General features: G+C 40.4%; 1 protein-coding gene and 1 long non-coding RNA gene across 2 annotated transcripts in view; one reads left to right on the top strand and one right to left on the bottom strand.

Annotated features, from left to right (window-relative positions):
* The window catches only part of LOC102142182 (uncharacterized), a 39565-nt gene that overhangs the window by 530 nt on the left and 17107 nt on the right, over positions 1–21928 (top strand). The window contains 1 exon segment of the mRNA XM_005588598.5: positions 20985–21111. Within this exon segment, the coding sequence (XP_005588655.4) occupies positions 20985–21111 (127 nt within the window).
* LOC135968432 (uncharacterized) lies at positions 10649–12102 on the bottom strand. The gene is made up of 2 exons (XR_010583228.1): positions 11067–12102; positions 10649–10731 (listed from the first exon to the last, which is right to left on the bottom strand). It is a non-coding gene; the product is annotated as an uncharacterized lncRNA (long non-coding RNA).

Below are 21928 nucleotides of genomic sequence, written 5' to 3'. Positions count from 1 at the left end.
CCCAGTTCCTGTTTCCTCTTATTAAAAATTTATGGAAGTCACTGCAAAAATTTTAAAGAATTTAATCAAAGAGTGATTCCAAAATTGTAGAGCACCCAGCTATGGGTTGTAGTTTATGGCCTATTGAAGGGGTTTGACGGAAAGAGTTTTATGAGGTGCATAATGAAGAAGACCACATTCAATAATTGGTTAGGTACAGTTACCTAGTTTATTGTTTTGTTTTATTATTATTTTTTGAGGCCGAGTCTTCCTTCTGTCGCCCAGGCTGGAGTGCAGTGGCACGATCTTGGTTCACTGCAAGCTCCGCCTCCCGGGTTCACCCCATTCCCCTGCCTTAGCCTTCAGATAGCTGGGACAACAGTTCCCTGCCACCGCGCCCCGCTAATTTTTTTTTGTATATTTTTAGTAGAGGCAGGGTTCCGCCCGCCTTTTTTTGTATATTTTTAGTAGAGGCGGGGTTCCGCCCGCCTCGGCCTCGAAAGGTGCTGAGATTATAGGCGTGAGCCTTGTAGTTTCTTAATTTGTAACATCAAGATGGAAATTTCTTGGTTATGTAATCAGAAGTTAATTGGCAGTTTATAGTCTGTTAAGCCTGAATTTTTTCCCCCCAAAGTAGTAATTTACAAAAAATGTATTTGTATTAGATTTTTTTTTTTTTTTTTTTTGAGACGGAGTCTCGCTCAGTCGCCCAGGCTGGAGTGCAGTGGCGCGATCTCGGCTCACTGCAAACTCCGCCTCCCGGGTTCACGCCATTCTCCTGCCTCAGCCTCCCAAGTAGCTGGGACTACAGGCGTCCGCCGCCACCCCCGGCTAATTTTTTGCATTTTTAATAGAGACGGGGTTTCACCGTGTTAACCAGGATGGTCTCGATCTCCTGACCTCGTGATCCGCCCGCCTCGGTCTCCCAAAGTGCTAGGATTACAGGCGTGAGCCACTGCACCCGGCCTAGATATTGTTTTTTGATATCAAGTCTCACTCTGTCGCCCAGGCTGGAGTGCAATGGCGCCATCTGGGCGCACTGCAATCTCCGCCTCCCAGGTTCAAGCGATTCTCTTGCCTCAGTCTCCCAAGTAGCTGGGATTACAGGCATGCGCCACCATGCCTGGCTAACTTTGTATTTTTAACAGGGACGGGGTTTTACCATGTTGGTCAGGCTGGTCTCGAACTCCTGATTTCAAGTGATCCACCTGCTTCGGCCTGCCAAAGTGTTGGAGTTACAGGTGCAAGCCGCCGCACCTGGCCGAAGTAGATGTTTTAAAAGTAGAAATTAGGAACTAGAGCCTCCTCAGTCTAACTGCCAGCCACTTAATTATTTTCACACCCCACAAGGAACTGCTGTTTATTGCATTTTTCACATGAGTCCCAAGCAGAGCCTCAAGTCATTCCGACACCCCCTAGTTCTCCAGCCTGACTGGCTTGCAGTAAAATACTTAATTTCCACTTCCTTCTGACATTCCCAAAAGCCAATTTCCCCTCCCTTGTTCACATTATAAACTATTTGTCCTTTAGTGTATGTTTTGATACCTATTTTAATCATATTTTGACACAGCATTTGATGGCACATTTAAAAAGATTTGTTTTCTGTTTGTTAATATTTTTTCTTCTGTTTTCCCTAGACACATATGAGAATGTTTTTGGGTCAAGGTTTCCCTTTGGCAACTTTATAGGGAGCTATGTCCTCAGCCACCCTTCAGTTTTTTCTTGGACCTGAGATTCAGTACTGTCTGGGGAAAAACCAAAGTACCCGCCATAGCTTTGTCTGCCAGAGCGTCTAGTGAGTATCAGTTCCTGGATCATTTTCTCCCATAAGACACCCTGAAGTACAGAGTGTAGCCTCTCTTCTCCCATAACACAAACTGAGATATGGAGTGTAGCCTCTCAAGAGAACAGGTGAATGCCCTGGGGCTGAGAAGCATCTTCCGGTGCGCTGTTTTTTGGAAAGCTACCCCCTTGAGATATTAATATTGTCTTTACCCAACCCAGCTTCCATTTCTTGGAGACGCGTTGCTGTTCAGACAATCAGATGCTGGTATTGAAGGGGAAACCAAAATAATTTTTGCCCCTAGATTCTCTTAGGGGACAGAAAAATAGTGAAATAAAAATGGCAAAAAGTTTGTGAAAAGAAATAGCTCTCCAAAGACAAAGAAAAAAAAAATGACCCCAGTGAGATGGTGCAAGAACTTGCAAAGTAAAATGTACCTGGGGCACTCACTGGGGCATAGTTCAGAGAATGATTATTGAGCACTTAAGTGAACAGGATGGGGTGAGAGAATCTCTAAAGTAATTGGATGACCTGACTTGACACATGAGTCAGACATATCTGTACCTTGAAATGATTAAATGATTTGTTCACTTATTTTGACCTCAGTTTTCTTTTTAATTTTTGATTTTTATTTTATTTATTTATTTTTTGAGACGGGAGTCTCGCTCTGTCGCCCAGGCTGGAGTGCAGGTGTCGGGATCTCAGCTCACTGCAAGCCCCGCCTCCCGGGTTTATGCCCTTCTCCTGCCTCAGCCTCCCGAGTAGCTGGGACTACAGGCGCCCGCCACCTCGCATGGCTAGTTTTTTGTATTTTTTAGTAGAGACGGGTTTCACCGTGTTAGCCAGGATGGTCTCGATCTCGTGACTTCGTGATCCGCCCGTCTCGCGTCCCAAAGTGCTGGGGGATTACAGGCTGGAGCCACCGGGCCCGGCATTTTTTTTTAATTTTTTGAGACAGAGTTTCATTCTGTCACCCAGGCTGCAGTGCAGTGGCAGGATCTCTGCTGACTGCAACCGCCGTCCGCCTCCCGAATTCAAGCAATTCTTCTGCCTCAGCCTCCCGGGTAGCTGGGACTACAGGCGTGCACCAGAAATCCCGGCTAATTTTTGTATTTGTGGTAGAGATGGAATTTCACCATATTGGTCAGGCTGTTCTCAAACTCTTGACCTCGTGATCCGCCCGTCCCAGCCTCCCGAAATGCTGGGATTACAGGCGTCAGCCACCGCGCCCGGCCTTTTTTTTTTTTTTTTTTTTTTTTTTTTAAGATAGTGTTTTCCTCTGTCCCCCAGGCTGGAGTGCAGTGGTGCAATCTCACTGAAACCTCCTCATTCCGAGTTCAAGTGTTTCTCATGCCTCAGCCTCCCGAGTAGCTGGGACTACAAGTGTCCGCCACCACACCTGGCTACTTTTTGTATTTTTAGTAGAGATGCGAGTTTGCCATGTTGACCAGGCTGTGTGAGCTTAAAATTCTGACCTGAAGTAATCTGCCCGCCTTGGCCTCCCAAAGTGCTGGGATTGCAGGTGTGAGCCACTGTGCCCGACCTCAGTTTTTTAACTGTACATTGCATTTTATTAGTAGGTCTTGAAAGGTAAGAAAATATTTACAAAGGCCATAAAAAAGGTGAGTTTCAAAAAAATATCTAATATGTTTTATTTGTTGAAGTTCTCATTCACCTTTTTTTTTTCTCAGTGAATTTAGGAGTTTTTTCAGGGTTTTTTTTGTTTTTTTTTGTTTTGTGTGTGTGTGTTTTTTTTTTTTTTTTTTTTTTTAGAGACAGAGTCTTGCTTTGTCACCCAGGCTGGAGTGCAGTGGTGGGATCTCAGTCACTGCAGGCTCTGCCTCCTGAGTTCATGGCATTCTCCGGCCTTAGCCTCCCAAGTAGCTGGGACTGCAGGTGCCTGCCACCACGCCCAGCTAATTTTTTTGTATTTTTAGTAGAGACAGGGTTTTACCGTGTTTACCATGATGGTCTCAATCCCCTGACCTCATGATCTGCCTGCCTTAGCCTCCTAAAGTGCTGGGATTACAGGCACGAGCCACCGCGCCTGGCCCTCAGGTGTGTTTTTTTATTTCTGAGTGATTTCAAACAGAATTCCATCTAGCTTTTAGAATGTTAGCTACCGAGGAAAAACAAAATTTTTCTTCCATTTCGGCTATAGAGAATTAATATATTTCCACAAGAAAATGTGGTAGATAATTGGTGAGTTACATAGATTCGTGGAAACATCAGTTTCTTTTTTTTGCAGTGAATTTGCAAAAATAAATATCTTTGTTCTATATCCTGTTATTTCAATTTCTGAATTTAATGGTAAATTTTATGTGATGAAACTTGGTACCTCCTAGAAGTGTTCCCGTATAACTGTTTACCACATGATTTTTAATAGAATAAGTAAAATAATGCTTTATTGTCAGAAAAATACATTTGCTTCTTTTACTGAGGTACAAAAGGTAAGCACCTTAAATTTTTCTTATATGGACACTTTTTGAATCATTTTGCTGGATTTTTCAAACACTTAGTTTCAAAAACTAAGTGAATGACTGACATGGTAATTAAAGCTTGAGCCCCATGACTGCAAGCTGAGGTTAATTTTGAGCCCCCAAAAGGAGGTTATTAAAGGCCCCGTTAGTTCCTTCTGGAAAGCCTTTCCTGCAGATGTCCCAGCCTGCTCACCCCAGCGGTGGAAGAAGCCTCCATAGTGAGAGAAGCTACAGAGCCCTGGAAAGCTGGGGCCCCATAGGCAGAAGCAGTTAAGATTAGGATAGAAGGGGTTTGGGGGTCTTACTGAAGATAAAATTGTTACTGTTTTGTGGCAGTTTCAAGATGTTTTAAAATAAACCAGTTAGATGTACATAAAAAAAAAATTTAATTCCAAAGGAGTATTGCAACAGGAGGAAGATCCAACTATAAGATCTTTAAGGATTGCAAAGATTAGGTAGAAAAGGACTTTTTTTCCTAGGGAAAAGCAAATAAGATTAGAAAGAAGGTGAGGGGAATGTTTAAATGAAGGGTGAAATACTCAGATTTTAGACCAGAGAATGTTTAGGAGTGTTCTTCAGACACTTAATTTGCAGTAGCATAAAATGAGGTTGTATAGTGACTCACACTGAGCATAGCTTAGATTTCAGGATCCTGTGGGAAGAAAATAAACTTAAGTTTGATTAAAAAGTATTTTATGTTGACCACTGAAGGCAAATTTAGCTGATTTTTTTAATGAGAAGAGGAAAATATGCAGAGTGTCTTCCTGGCTGTGTATTGGGTAAGTAAAGAGAGCAGCATCTAAGTCATAATGGGAAGGGTGTGTCTTTTCGTAAAATGTTCCTGGAGAACACAGAGGATAGAGAATTTTATTAATCACAGCTGTTTATTATCTGTATGCTTCATCTTTTCCCACCTCTTTCCTTGGTTCTATACTTTTCTTCCATTTGACTTTTTGGGGTTTGTATATTTTATTTGAAGCCAGTGAATATAACTATAGTGTTCTGTTGAGTTCTGTGAGTAGCTCTCTCAGATTATTGGATTTCAAAAAGGAGAGTCCCCAATTTTTAAACAGTAGGTCAGAAGCATAGATGAGCCCATGGAGTTTGTGACTGACATCTGCAGTGAGGACAATGTTGTGGGACTGAGCCCTGAATCAGGTCTGTGCTGACTCTGGGTGGTGTCAGAATTCAAGTGTTAGACAATGAGTTGGTGTTGGAGAGTTGTTGGTGTTCATCAAACTCTGCAGATTTGGTGCCAGAAGAAAGATAGCACAGACTTTTGGCCTGGAATGAAACTCTAGGTGTCTGGGAATGGGAGGCTCTGCTCTCCTCTACACAGGCTGTCACACTGTCCTTTGTTCTTTAATTTCAGAATTCCTCCCAGGGTGACAGAGGACTGAAAACTTAAAGGAGATCTGATGACAAATCCCCTTTTCCACAGCTGCCAGCAGAGGATTTCCACCCACTCACAAACTCCCACTAGACATTGATGTGTCCACACCCCTCTCAGGACAAGGCACCACCCTCAGGAATTTTACCACAGCATTTTTGATCCTAGTGGTTTTTTTTTTTTTTTTTTTTTTTTTTGAGATGGAGTCTTGCTCTGTCGCCCGGGCTGGAGTGCAGTGGCCAGATCTCAGCTCACTGCAAGCTCCGCCTCCTGGGTTCACGCCATTCTCCTGCCTCAGCCTCCCATGTAGCTGGGACTACAGGCGCCCGCCACCACGCCCAGCTAGTTTTTTGTATTTTTTAGTAGAGACGGGGTTTCACCGTGTTAGCCAGGATGGTCTCGATCTCCTGACCTCGTGATCCGCCCATCTCGGCCTCCCAAAGTGCTGGGATTACAGGCTTGAGCCACCGCGCCCGGCCTGGTTTTTTTGGCCAGAAACCTACAAAAGTATCTACGAGTCTCCTGGCATATGTCTATTTTCAGACACTGAATCTGCAGTAGCAACCTTTTTGTTTTCTCCACCAGCCTAGGGTTCATAATCTTATCTGCCTGCATGGACCCAGAAATAAATCAGAGTACAGCCCCACTTGGGCCACTACCTGTAGCACAAACCAGTCCTTCTACCTGCCTTGTACTCTCTCCAATGCAGGGACTTTTTTTTCTTTTAACTTTTATTTTTGTTTGGTTCAAGGGTACACGTGCAGCTTTGTCATACAGCTAAAATTGTGTCATGGGAGTTTGGTGTGCAGATTATTTTGTCCCTGCAGTACTAATCATAGCACCAAAAAGGTATTTTTTTCTGACCCTTTTAGTCCTCCCACCCTTCACCCTCAACTAGGCCTCAGTGTCTTTTTCTCCTCTGTGTTCTTGTGTTATTATTTATCTCTTACTTATAAATAATAACATGCATTTGGTTTTCTGTTTCTGCATCAACTTTCTAAGAATAGTGATCTCCAGCTTCATCCATGTTGCTGCAAAGGACATAATCTTGTTTTTGTTTTTTTTTTATGACCACACAGTATTTCATGATTTCATGATGTTTATGTACCATATTTAGTTGGTTGGTTGGTTTGAGATGGAGCCCCGCTCTGTCACTCAGGCTGGAGTGCAGTGGCATGATCTCGGCTCACTGCACCCTCCACCTCCTGGGTTCAAGCAATTCTGCCACAGCCTCCAGAGTAGCTGGGATTACAGGTGTGTGCCACCACACTCAGCTAATTTTTGTATTTTTAGAATAGACAAGAGTTTTGCCATGTTGGCCAGGTTGGTCTCGAACTCCTGACTTCAGGTGATCCACCCCCCTGGCCTCCCAAAGTGCTAGGATTACAGGTGTGAGCCACCACACCCAGCCCATATTTTGTTTTTATTAAGTTTATTAAGTTTTTAATTTTTTGTTATTTTTGGAGACAGGGTCTCACTCTTTTTCCCAGGCTGGAGTGCAGTGGTGTGATCTTGGCTCACTGAAACCTCAACCTCTGAGGCTCAAGAAATCCTCTTCTACCTAAGCTTCACAAGTAGCTAAGACTAAAGGCTTGTGCCACCATACTTAGCTAATTTTTATTTTTGTACTTTTTTTTTAATAGATGGGATTTTGCCATGTGGTCCATGCGGGTCTCAAACTCCTGAACTCAGGCAATCCACCTGGCTCAGCCCCCAAAGTGCTGGATTACAGGCATGTGCCATCCTGCCCAACCATACCATATTTTCTTTATCCAGTCTACCAGTGTGATAGGTTGATTCCATGTCTTTGCTATTGAGAATAGCGCTGCAATGAATGTGATTGTGCATGTGTCTTTATGATAGAATACTTTATATATTTTTAGGTATATACTCAGTTGTGAGGTTACTGGATCAAATGGTAATTTTGTTTTTGGTTTAGTGAGGAATCACCACACTGCTTTTCACAATGGTTGAATTATAATAATGGCCATTCTCACTGGTTTGAGGTAATTTCTCATTGTGGTTTTCTTTTGCATTTCTCTAATGATTAGTGATGGGCCTTTTTATATGCTTGTTAGCCACATGTTTGTCTCCTTTTGAAGACAAACATCTTTTTCTTTTTTTTTTTTTTTTTGTCTTTTAAGTTAGTTTTTTTTTTTTTCTTGTAAACTTGTTTTAGTTTTTTATGGATTCTGGATAGTAGACCTTTGTCAGAAGCATAGTTTGCAAATATTTCTGTTATTTTGTAGGATGTCTCTTTTCTGTGTTGATAATTTCCTTCGTTGTGAAAAAGTTTAATTAGGTCCCATTTGTCAATTTTTGCTTTTGTTGCAATTGCTTTTCATATCTTCGTCATGAAATCTTTGCCAGTTTCTATGTCTAGAATGGCACTTCTTACCTTCCAGGGTTTCTTCTTTATATATAATTTTTAGGATTAACATTTAAGTCTTTCATTTACCTTGAGTTGGTTTTTTTACATGGTATTATAAAAGGGTCCAGTTTCAATTTGCTACATAGTGCTAGCTAGTTATTCTAGCACCATTTATTAAATACGAAATTCTTCCCACATTCCTGTTGTCACCTTTGTTGAATATCAGATGGCTTTAGGTGTGTGGCATTATTTCTGGGCTTCCTAGTCTGTCGCATTGGCCTATGAGTTTGTTTTTGTGCCTGTACCATGTTGCTTTGTTTACTGTAGCACTGTTGTGTAGTTTGAAGTCAGGTAACGTAATGCCTTCAACTTTGTTGTTTTTGCTTATGATTGCCTTGGCTATTCAGGCTCTTTTTTGGTTCCATGTGAATTTTAAAATAGTTTGTTATTTTAGTTCTGTTAAAAAATATTTTGGTGGTTTGATTAAGTTAGCATTACATCTGTAAATTTATTTAAGCAGTATGGTTGTTTTTATGATAGTGATTTTTTTTATTCATGAGCATAAAGTGGTTTTCCATTTGTTTCTGTCATCTCTGGCTTCTTTAAGCATTGTTTTATAATTCTTGTCATAGAGATCTTTTGCCTCTCTGGCTATCTGTATTTCTAGATATGTTATTCTTTTCTTTGGCAGATGTGAGTGGAATTGTGTTTTTAATTTAGATTTGGCCTGGATGTTCTTGATATATAGGGTTGCTACTAGTTTTTGTACATGTCTTTTGTATCTTGAGACTTCACTGAGGTTTGTCAGTTTAAAGAGTTTTTCTGCTTAGAGTATATGGGTTTCCAGATGTAGAATCATGTTGTTTGCAAACAGGGATGGTTTGACTTTCTCTCTTTTTGTTTGAATGTCTTTTATTGTTATCTTTTGCCTGATTGCTCTGGCTAAGACTTCCAATTTTATGTTGAATAGGAGTGTTGAGAGAAGGCATCCTTGTCTTGTGCCAGTTATCAAGAAGGAATGCTTCCAGGTTTTGTCCATTCAGTATGTACCTTCCCTGCCTCGTTTGTTGAGGGTTTTTAACATGAAAAATGTTAAATTTTATTGAAAGCTTTTTGTGCATCTATTGAGATAATCTTGTGGTTGCTCTCTTTAATTCTGTTTATGCAATGAATCACATTTATTGATTTGTGTATGTTGAACAAACCTTGAATCCCCCAAAATAAACTGTAGTTTATCACAGTGGGTTAGCTTTTTGATAAGCTGCTGCATTTGGTTTGCCAGTAGTTTGTTGAAGATTTCTGGGTTTTTTTCTTTTCTTTTCTTTTCTTTTTTTTTTTTTTTTTTTTTTTTGAGATGGAGTCTCACTGTGTCATCCAGGCTGGAGTGTAAGTGGTGTGATCTTGGCTCACTGTAACCTCTGCCTCCCAGGTTCAAGTGATTCTCCTGCCTCAGCCTCTTGGGTAGCTGGGATTACAGGTGTGTGCTACCATGCCCAGCTAATTTTTTTGTGTTTTTAGAAGAGATGGGATTTCATCATGTTGGCCAGGCTGGTCTTGAACTCCTGACCTCAGGAAATCAGCCTACCTTGGCCTCCCAAAGTTCTGGGATTACAGGCATGAGCCACCGGACCCAGCGGTTTTGTTGAAGATTTCAAGGATATTGGCCTGAAGTTGCCTTTTTTTTTTTGTTTTATCTCTGTTAGGTTTTGATATCAGAATGGTACTTTTCTTACATAATGAGTTGGAGAGGAGTTTCTTTTTAATCTTTTGAAATTGTTCTAGTAGAAATAATATCAGCTTCTATTTGTACATCTGGTAGAATTCAGCTGTGAGTATGTCTGGTCCTGAGCTTCATTTGGTTGGTAGGCTATTTATTACTCATTCAATTTTTTGAGTCTATGTATTATCTATGTATTAAGGGCTTTGATTTTTTTGTGTATGTGTTCAGTCTTGGGAAGATGTATTTGTTCAAGAATTTTTTCATTTCTTCTAGATTTTTGTTTGTTTATGTGCATAGCAGACTTCAGTATATTTTTGTGGGGTCAGTGGTAATGTCTCCTTTTGCCATTTCTAATTGTATTTATTTGTATCTTCATTAATCTAGCTAGTAGTTTATTTACCTTTTTTAAAAATAGATTTAATATCTGGATTTCTTGATATTTTGTAGTTTTTCATGTCTAAATCTCCTTCAGTTCAGATCTGATTTTGGTTATTTCTTGTCTTTTGCTAGCTTAGGGGCTGATTTGCTTTTATTGCTCTCAGTCTTTTATTTATGATGTCAGGTTGTTAAACTGAGATCTTTCTATAACTTTTTGATGTGAGGATTTAATGATATAAATGTTTCTTTTAACACTGCCGAGCCGGGCGCGGTGGCTCACGCCTGTAATCCCAGCACTTTGGGAGGCCGAGGCGGGCGGATCACAAGGTCAGGAGATCGAGACCACGGTGAAACCCCGTCTCTACTAAAAATACAAAAAATTAGCCGGGCGCGGTTGTGGGCGCCTGTAGTCCCAGCTACTCGGGAGGCTGAGGCAGGAGAATGGCGTGAACCCGGGAGGCGGAGCTTGCAGTGAGCCGAGATCGCGCCACTGCACTCCAGCCTGGGCGACAGAGCGAGACTCCGTCTCAAAAAAAAAAAAAAAAAAAACACTGCCTTAGCTGTATTTCAGGGGTTCTGGTGTGTTGTATTTTCATTCTTATTTGTTTCAAAACACTTCTTGGTTTCTGCCTTAATTTCTTTTTTTTTTTTTTTTTTTTGAGACGGAGTCTCGCTCTGTCGCCCAGCCCAGGCTGGAGTGCAGTGGCGCAATCTCGGCTCACTGCAAGCTCCGCCTCCCGGGTTCACGCCATTCTCCTGCCTCAGCCTCCCGAGTAGCTGGGACTACTCAGCCTCCCGAGTAGCTGGGACTACAGGCGCCCACAACCGCGCCCGGCTAATTTTTTGTATTTTTAGTAGAGACGGGGTTTCACCGTGGTCTCGATCTCCTGACCTTGTGATCCGCCCGCCTCGGCCTCCCAAAGTGCTGGGATTACAGGCGTGAGCCACCGCGCCCGGCCTTCTGCCTTAATTTCATTATTTACCAAGAAGTTATTCAAGTGTAGGCCATTTAATTTTATTTAATTGTATAGTTTCCAATTGTTTTATTGGTATTGAAACATATTTTTCTTAAGCTGTAATCTGTGTGTCGTTTGTATCATTTTGGGATTTTTGAATTTGCTGAGAATTGTTTTGTTTCGATCATGTGGTCAGTTTTTGAGTATGTGCCATGTGGTGATGAGAAGAATGTGTTTTATGGTATATTTAGATGAAGAGTTCTGTAGATGTCTATTAGGACTATTTATCTGGTTAAGTGTTGAGTTCAGGTCCTAATATTGTTGTTAATATTCTTCTTCAATGATCTGTCCGTCAGTGCCTGTGAGATGTAGTCTCTGATTATTACTGTGTGAGATTCTAAGTCTCTTCATAGGTCTCTAAGAACTTGCTTTATTCATGTGAACCTATGGATTTTTTAATAACACCTTTCTCTCTTCTGCTTTTCCCCCCATAAGCATTCTTTCAAGTGCACACAGTGTGCAAAATTCAGTCCAAGAGTTCAAGAACCTGTCCAGAGACCTGGCTGTTTTAAGAGAAAATATAAATTATAAATAAGAGGCTTTATTCTCATATATGAAAATAAGGGAGGATAACTACCTGATTTTTATAAAAGGTTTAGATTATATGTATATATTTTCTTTGCTTTTTGAAATATATGTAAATCATATTAGCAATGAAATAAACCTTTTGTCATTCTTTTTGACTCAGAATTGTCTTTATCTGGGACTTGAGATTCATTGCTTTCCTTTTGTCTTGGCAAAAGATTATTTTTTTTTTTATCTTTAGTCTTTAAAGTAGACACAACTTTGTTCAGAGTAAAGTTCATTTCAAGAGCATAATAAAGTTGAGCACAAAGATAGGAATAAATTTAGCAATACAGAATAAGAAAGACTAAAAGATAGTGAGTAAGTTCTTTGGCAGAAACCTGGTTATCCAAGGTGATTATTTGCAGGCTGACATACTTGCACTGCAAAAGCCAGAAGAGTTCAGTGTATAAACTGAACAGTGGAGTCTGTTGTACTTGGGTTACTTCAGTACAGTTAGTGTAGTTATGTGTAGTGTTTGTAGGCAACCTGCATTCATATAAATTAAACAGTATTTTCTACAATAGTATGAATTTAAGACCACAATATTTACTTTGATTGAATTCCTTAGTTATTTTAACATTATTATTCATACTTTTGAAATATAGTTTCGCCGGGCGCGGTGGCTCAAGCCTGTAATCCCAGCACTTTGGGAGGCCGAGACGGGTGGATCACGAGGTCAGGAGATCGAGACCATCCTGGCGAACACTGTGAAACCCCGTCTCTACTAAAAAAAATACAAAAAACTAGCCGGGCGAGATGGCGGGCGCCTGTAGTCCCAGTTACTTGGGAGGCTGAGGCAGGAGAATGGCGTAAACCCGGGAGGCGGAGCTTGCAGTGAGCTGAGATCCGGCCACTGCACTCCAGCCCGGGCGACAGAGCGAGACTCCGCCTCAAAAAAAAAAAAAAAAAAGAAATATAGTTTCAACCGAATTATAGTTCAGATAATTTTTTAAAATCTTACATACATTATGACTAGTACATAAAATTACTGATACTTATATATTTATATCTGATATCCAAAAAGTTTACCATTAAATTGTTACAGTAGATATTAGTCTGACATGCTTATTAATGTATCCAGTGGGAATAATTATAGGTAAGCATAATTTTAGTGTCATATATTTTACCAGATTAGTGTGCTGCTATTACAGGACAAATAAAGACAGGTGATATGGCTACCCAGAAACCGTAATAGCTCTCCAGTCAGCTATGTTGCAAGCTCTAATATATTCTACTATATTAACACAGTGAGATTTCAATTTTTTATAAAAATGCGCCGGTGGAAGTTGTCAGATGTATTCCAATATAGATCTCACATTCAATGGTTAGGAAATAAGAGAACAGCAGAGATGGAATCTTTTAAAATTCTGCTGAGAGCTGGGTGTTGTGGCTCATGCCTGTAATCCCAGCACTTTGGGAGGCCAAGGTGTGTGGATCACCTGAGGTCAGGAGTTTGAGACCAGCCTGGACAATGGTGAAACCTCCTCTCTACCAAAAATAACAGAATTAGCCATTTGTGGTGGTGTGTGCGTGTAGTCCCAGGTATTTAGGAGGCTGAGACAGGAGAATCGCTTGAACCCGGAGGCGGAGGTTGCAGTGAGCCAAGATCACACCATTGCACTCCAGCCTGGGCAACAAGAATGAAACTCCATCTTAAAAAAGAAAAAAAAAAATTTAGTGAGAATGTGCCCCCTTTATTCAATAATGCTCATGTTTCTTTTGCTGGGAGTAGCTATACACTTTGGGTATTTGGAAAGATACTCTTCTTTGGGAGATATTTTCTGGCCAACTTGATCAATCTTACATCTAATCTCAGTTTTTTCTTAAGACGCTGTAACATTTTTCTCTCAATATAATCTTTCTCAGAATGAGAGCTGTTTTTCTCTCGAATGCATTGCGTGTCTGTTTCAGAAACCCTATTAGTATTCCATGGTGTCTGTGAAAGACGTGGGCTGTCACAGTGAGAACTCTCAGAGCTGTCTCTATCTGGACTCATGCTAAAACCCGGCAGTATTTTTTCATGTCACCGTTCTAAATAAAAACTAAGGCTGAAATACTTCTCCCTTTTCTATTATTGTGAAGGTGCAATTCTACCCAGGAGGTCTGCAGGCTCTCCTCCTGCTGCTCAGGCTTCACTCTCTGATGTGGCGCTGGAGTGCTGCTGTGGCAATTGGGGTTCACCTAAGATGCCAGTTTCCAGCTGTGAGCCCTGTGCTGTGGGCTGTTCCTCAGTGGCAGATGATGGGGTCAAGAGAGTACACTAGCCACCAGGAGAGGGAAAGCAGGAATACTCTAGCCCAGTGCTCAGGGAGTAGAGAGCTATTGCTTTAAAATGTAAATAGCCAAAAGGATAGCACCCAAATCAACAATTTTTGTCGAACAGTTAAAGCCTACTTTCAGCAGGCACCGGGGTTCAAGTTGAAAACTACCTCCAGTCATGAAGATGTGAAAAGTTTATTTTGTCATTGATTATAACGGATTAGCATACAGAGATGGCCTTCCTAACTACCAGGTGAATTTATGATGAACTATGTATGACATGGTGTTGTAAATTCTACTTTTAGATGAATTATGGTGACTGTCTTTCTGTCTTTGCAATCTCTTGAGCAAATTGACTGTTAATACATGTTACATTCACATATAATTGTGTAATAAAACAGTTTTCTTTCTGTTCTGTTATTGTGGAGTTCCTCTGGGACTGAAGAAAAGTTTGCTTCTAATTATATTTTCCAAACCTTGTCTAGAATTACCAGACGTAATGTAAACACATAAGGTGCCAACTAAGCTTTAGTCTAGATAGGCCTTTTCTGCTCAGGCTTCCAGTCAATTCACAATTGTGCTGCGAAGTGCATGCTGTCCCCTAAATATGCAGGTGGAATTGTGTCTGTACCTACTTGGTATCTATCATCCTCTACAGTCACTTTTAGAGAGGCTAGAACAGATTTCTACAAATTTCATAGGTCAGATATTAACTATTTTACCTCTTTCCATGACTTGTGTCTTCAGACCTGAAACTGATTCAGTGACCATGGGGCACCGAAACCCAATCAGAGTAAAATATGTGCATTGAGTAGACCTGTAGACATGAGAATCTCCACTTCTCCCTCCCTCCTCATGCTAAAGTGCTCACAAATGTTCAGGTAACATTTACCTGAACATTGCTGCTACTTTACCCATGCAGGACCTGAATTTGCAACTCCATATTCTAAATCTAGGTCTTCAGAATTGAAAAGAAAAAAAAATTTTATATATGAGGAATGCAAGTCCTTTTAGGTATCAAACTCAGACATTAAAATGAGAGCACAATTGTGTTTTTCACCCCCTTTTTTTAGCTATATATGTATCTCTTGAGACTGCTCACTATTGCCACAAGTAGCTATAAATTAAACTAATAATTCCACACTGGACACTATATTCCATATCCTTAACCTTAACGATGTATATCCAATCAATTATTAAAGTTATTTTGCATAAATAAGAATCTCTCACAACCAATTTTGTGTCAGCTCACTCACTGTTCCTCTTTTTTACCTTTACAAATCCACTTGTAAGTGCTGCTAATCAAAATGTAGGTTCCAGGCAATTTGAATATTTTGTCTCAAGTTAAAATCTTTAAGCTTGACCCAAATAAACTGTCTTCTTATGTTCATTTTGTGTCAGCTTTTTAAAGGTAAAATATTATTTAGAATATTCTAGAGCAGCCTCTATGAGGGGATTTCTCCTTTGATTTCACTCTACTTGCTGTGTCACCCAAAAATGCAGAGTGAGGTTGATTTCAGCTAGAATCAGCAAATTAGGTCTGGCCTCTGCTGGGATTTACAAGGCAGGGCCTGACTTTGGATTGAGAATTTACAGAAAACCAACAGGAGATATTTTCTGCATTGTGAGATATCAACATGGACATTTTAAAATTCCTCTTTTGATGTGTCTTTTTGACCTTTTCACATCTTCGTCATTAACCTGCCACAGTTATGTGAGAGGCTCCAGGAATAAATGGAATCTGATGGCAGCATCTGTAAGGGTAAACAAGCATCTTAAGGACACAAAGTATCCAGAGCCACGACCACAACTATACCTACCTGTAAAATGTGATACTAGAGTAAAGTATTCTTGTCCTTCTACTTACCCAACAGCTAGCAAATCAGGACAGCTAGCAAATCAGGACAGACAACCCAGATTCTGGAGTTCAGCCAAAGTAGTTCTATTTTTTATTTAGAATCATCCTGAGTCTTCTGTGCCTGGCTTATCGTTGGACCATCAGCCCAGGGTCACTGGGAACCCTCTCACAATCACCTGTGAATCTTTGAGACATTTGAGGATGTCCAGAACAGAATTGTGTCAGGCTGATAAGAGTGGTTAATTCTACTTCTGTCCTAGTGTGAGAGAAATGAGTCATCTTGTGTTTGTTTCTCCCCTTATACAAGAAGTATCTTTGATTGGTACCCAGATGAGAGTTTTTCCAGTTCCCTGGTACTTGGGTAAAAAATCAGGAGGGCTGGAGGCTCAAACAGATAAACTAATTGTTTCCATTTTATATAGTCATAAAAAAATAGATGAAAAAGGCTGGGTGCAGTGGCTCATACCTGTAATCCCAGCACTTTGGGAAGCCAAGACGGGTGGATCACCTGAGGTCAGGAAATTCTAGACCAGCCTGGCCAGCATGGTGAAATCCCATCTCTGGTAAAAATACCAAAATTATCCGGGTGTGGTGGCTCATGCCTGTTGTCCGGGCTACTTGGGAGGCTGAGACAGGAGAATCTATTGAACCTGGGAGGAGGAGGCTGCAGTGAGTCAAGATCACATCATTGTGCTCCAGCCTGGGCAAAAAAGTGAGACTCAGTCTCAGAAAAAGAAAAAAAAAATTAAAGAAAGACAGAAAAAAGAGGAAAAATAGATGAAGCAGTCATGGTTCCTACCATCCTGGCAGTTTTAGTCTAGAATAGCAACTGGAAAAGTGGTTGAATTATGCATCAGATGGTGGGTACAATAAATAGATATGTACAAAAAACTTGGGCTTTATTTGAGCCACTTTCTTTATATTGTGGTTTCTGATGTCTACACCTGAACTTATAAACAGAAGAGTCGTTATTATTATTTGTATTTCTTTTACCCTGCTAAGAATACTTATTTTTCGGGCCGGGCGCGGTGGCTCAAGCCTGTAATCCCAGCACTTTGGGAGGCCGAGACGGGCGGATCACGAGGTCAGGAGGTCCAGACCATCCTGGCTAACACGGTGAAACCCCCTTTCTACTAAAAAATACAGAAAACTAGCCGGGCGAGGTGGCGGGCGCCTGTAGTCCCAGCTACTTGGGAGGCTGAGGCAGGAGAATGGCGTAAACCCAGGAGGCGGAGCTTGCAGTGAGCTGAGATCCAGCCACTGCACTCCAGCCTGGGTGAATACTTATTTTTCTTCTAAAAAAACATTATTCTAGAAAACCTTAAGGGATTTTTTTTTTGAACTGCCTATTAGTGTATTAGTATTAGTATAAGTATATTATATTATATATAAAATTTACAGGGCAGTGGCTAAAAAAGATTAAAATTATACAAACTCAGATTTAAGTTTACTTAAGTAAGCTTTAAAAAAAAGAACTGACAATACCCCTCAATGGCATAGAGAACAGAATTGTACATCGGCTCTACACTCTGCCCCAGCCCTGTTCATATTCACCCTTTTTGGAGTCCTTATTTATGTCTGGCTCTACCCTGGAGTCTTGCCTCAAAGAACTGATTAGAAGAGATCGGAGTTTTGGGTCATGAATCCTGTTGCCTTTTTAGAGCTGGTGCTCAATATTTTCTGAAACTTAAAAACAGATAAATGGGAAATATAAAGTATGCATTATAGGATCTTACTTTTCAAATTTTTTATTAAAACCAGAGCTTGCAGAGACATTATTGAGCAGCTTGTTTTCTGTTCCTGCAGATCTAGTAGTTGATTCACAAGTCACAAGAAAGTAAATATAAACACAGTAAAAATTTATCTAAATTTTATTAAACTCTTTCCATCTGTATCCCTTTCATCTGTGTATATTTAGCTTTTATTCTATGCATTTTTTGAAAAAAATCAGTGACAGATCAACAGAAATAGAAATAAAAATGCTGGGTCCTTTAAAGCCTTGGAATTATTGAACACTTAGTATCAACTCACAGGGTGTTATTAGGATTAAACCACATAATGTGCTATCACAGTGCTCTGTAACATCCTATTGAGCCCATAGTACCTGCTTAATAAAGACTGCATTAGTACATGTGCACATGTTCTCCAAACGCAGACTTACTCAGAAATTGCTTTTTATTTCTCTGTAAACTTTAAAGAGACAGCAAAGAATATAATACTTTAGGATGAAGAATGATTGTTTTCATTTGTACCAGAAGTATTTGTGTTGTGACAAGAGTGGTGCATGTAAGGGACTCTGTTGTGCCTCATTTCTCTAACTAATGCTAATAATAAGCCCAGGGGGAGCAACATCATGATTGACAGGGCACTTGTTTAAAAGACCCGTTTATGGACCCTTTCCATACCTCAGAATTACGTTTCATAGAGTGGGACCAAAATTACCAAGTGATTTTATAAGCTCATTAGAGCTTGAGAGGAAATGCTTAATTAAGGGGTTATCAGCCCAGGCTTCTAATTAGTATCACCTGGCCATTTTGCAGAACTCTTTTTACTTGTGCCCTGCCCATGGATTCTGTTTATTGTTCAGGTGGAAGCATCCATGTTGTTGTAATTAAGTGGCTCATGTGACTCTAAGGTGAGGCCAGAATCAAGTATGAGGAATTCAAAATACATTCATGACAGTTAAGTTCCATCTTTGCATTAAAGGGTGGTCCAAGAACCTATTCTGTTTGGATTTGGTAGGAACAGTACAGCATGGCCCTTATTTCCATTAATGTCAGAGATCTGTAGCAGAAATTGCTGGTGCCTGTGTCAGGGGATGGCTCCTGAGGACAAAATAAAGAAAAGCATATTTTTATCTCTGTGGAGCTACTCTTTGTTAGTCTTTTCTGCTATAAAGGACACAAATGGATGGAGTTTTTCTGTGTTGGTCCTTCTGCCTGTGGATGTGGTGACAGCAGGTAGACCTCTGGTACTGACACTTTTAAAGGCATATTCTCAAGATGCCGGTGTAACTTGTCCAGAACATTTTATCTGAGAAAGAATCCTAGAGAAGGAGGAGAAAGAGAAAAAAAAAAAATGGCCTTTTCTTTTACAGCTAAACATGTCTCAGATCAAGATCTGTGTCCACTCTGCTTCCTCCAGGAAACATGCGTTTAGTACTTGCAAACGTGTACTTCTGTACTTGTGTTTTTACTCCCTAATGAGTTTTTCTTAACTACTTTAAAAAATTCTTACAATAATCAAAGTCTCTGAAAAATATATATTTTTCTATATACCAGAGCCTTCTCTATATTACGGCTTCTTATATGCCATGCAGAAATCTCACTGTGAATTTATAATCTGCAATATTAAAAATGTCCCTTTGTGGCTGTTGAACATGGAAGGTGTAGATACTCCAAATACCTATCGAGGAAAACCTGGTGTTTTTAGTGAAGACAGAGAACATGTAATGTTGAGGTTTCATCTGTGTTCTTTATTATGTCTATGCAGTACAGGATTAAGAAAACACTCATTGAAGCAGTATGGTATTTGTTACCGAGAAAATTCTTAAAGAATTGTTAGGAGATACCTGCTCTCTACAGTGCTAAAGAAAGACTACTTAAAATCACTATTAAACATTACAGCACATGGGAGATATCTCTATCTTGAACTTTCCATAAAACTAATGTTTCCTTATGGTCAAATTCACACTATGATTTACCTTTCAGGGTGCAGTATCTCAGCAACAATGCTGTGTCCTTCTGGGTGCATCAGGACATTATAAAAGTTTGTTCTAGTGTAGTTGATGTTAATAAATCACTTAGTCGATAAGGTCTCTGACACATTTTTTCACTATAGAATTATTTTTCTCTTAGTTATTATTTTTTTGGAGACAGAGTCTCGCTCAGTCGCCCAGGCTGGAGTGCAATGGCATGATCTCTGCTCACTGCAAGCTCCGCCTCCTGGGTTCACGCCATTCTCCTGCCTCAGCCTCCCAAGTAGCTGGGACTACAGGCGCCCGCCACCTCGCCCAGCTAGTTTTTTGTATTTTTTAGTAGAGACGGGGTTTCACCGTGTTAGCCAGGATGGTCTCGATCTCCTGACGTCGTGATCCGCCTGCCTCGGCCTCCCAAAGTGCTGGGATTACAGGTGTGAGCCACCGCACCCGGCCTCTCTTCATTATTAGGTATCTTTATGCAGCTGATGTGAACAAACCACCACATTTAATCTGGCAGCTGCCCTTCTTTCTTAGGTTTCCTTTGCATTTGTCTGTTTTTGGAAAATGAAGGCTCTCACCTTTGTCTACAAACCAGAAAAATTGAGAAAAACACAGGCTCATTCAATTACTGGATGTTTGACCAAATAATCTTTTTGTGCCAAAATCATTGGCATACTGATGAGCTTATTAGAAATTCAGCAACTCAGACTTTATCCTAGAACTTCTGAAAAAAAAAAAAAAAGCTGCGTTAACAGGATCTCTACCTTATTGTACACATTAAAATTGGACTGATACCTTCTAACTTAACATGTCTATTCCATCTGAATAATATATAAAACTATGTCTTTTTCATCTGAAAAATACCATTAATTCCTTTTTTTTTTTTTTGAAATGGAGTTTCGCTAATGTTGCCCGAGCTGGAGTGCAATGGTGTGATCTCGGCTCACCGCAACCTCCACCTCCCGGATTCAAGTGATTCTCCTACCTCAGCCTCCTGAGTAGCTAGGATTACAGGCATATGCCACCACGACTGGCTAATTTTGTGTTTTTAGTAGAGACTTTCTCCATGTTGGTCAGGCTGGTCTCGAACTTCCAACGTCAGGTGATCTGCCCGCCTCAGCTTCCCAAAGTGCTGGGATTACAGGCATGAGCCACCATGCCTGGCACACAATTAATTCTGTATGATGTAAATACAGCACTCAAAATTGTATGTGCTAGTGTTTATTTCCCCAATTTATAGTTTATTATCCAGAAAAATATTACATATACACTGATGTTATGGATCTTATACCACTTTCTTTTGTCAGAGTTAGAGAAAACATTAGAGAATATTTCTGTGTTGAAAACTATTTTATTGAATAATTTCCATCCTGCTTATGAGTCAGAACCAGCTCTCTTTACTCTCTCCATTTTACCTTGAGTGAAATTAAAAATTCTGCCCATGACCAATTGGTAAGTATGAGTGTTTGTTTGTGTTTTCCAGGGATCTCTGACATTTAGGGATGTGGCCGTAGAATTCTCTCTGGAGGAGTGGCAATTCCTGGATACTGCACAGCAGAATTTATATAGAAATGTGATGTTAGAGAACTACAGAAACCTGGTCTTCCTGGGTGAGAATAACTTTAATATGCAATTCCTAGTATACGCTACAGGTTTCATTTTGCTGCAGACCTTATTGGACTGAACAAAGGAGGATGAACGCGAGAATAAATGCAAAGACAAAAGAGTATATTTGGAAGAAGGGGTCAGGGGGCTCCTTGCTTCTAGTGAACAAGCGACCTGAGCTTCTATAGCCCTTCATATTTATGGAGTAAAGGAGACAGGGAGCAGAAGGAGGTTGTGGTCAGCCGCTTGACTTAATGCAGGCCTGCATGACTAATCTTTGAACAGTACTCTCCAGATGTTCCAGTAGATAACCACAAGGAGCATGGCACCAGGGGGTGACTGCCCTCAGTGTACCTTCTGGTGGCAGGAGCAGATGCGAGTTTGCCCACATTCTGCATTCATTATAAACAGTTTACTGTTTGATCATATTCCTTCCAGTGGAATGACCCTCAGAGTTTCAGCTCCTAACATTTCCCCCTTTCTGTTTATGCATTAATCGAATAAATGTAAGGCCAGGTTGGGCAGCTGTCATTTTCTGATTGCTGGTCCATCCAATTTTACAGACTATGAACAGAAAACAGAGACAGAACAGCATTACCCCAAGAACTACATATGAGATTTTAATGTGGTGCTTTAGATAGGTCCAATGATTGAGGCTCTCCAAGCCTTTCTGGAATTCGGTCCAGTCTTCTAAAGAAGGCTGAAACTCTTGAGTTTACCTATTTAAATCAAGAATTTTGTTTTGTAATTCACCAGTGTCAAAGGTGATGTTGGATGTGAAAGTTCCCTGCAAATGGGCTCTCACAAGTTCCCATGGATACT

The sequence above is a fragment of the Macaca fascicularis genome, chromosome 19 (genome assembly GCF_037993035.2).
Source record: "Macaca fascicularis isolate 582-1 chromosome 19, T2T-MFA8v1.1".
In the NCBI taxonomy this organism is placed as follows: Eukaryota; Metazoa; Chordata; class Mammalia; order Primates; family Cercopithecidae; genus Macaca; species Macaca fascicularis.
The sequence above is the reverse complement of the archived record's forward strand: the minus strand, read 5'-3'. Positions and strand labels throughout refer to the sequence as shown.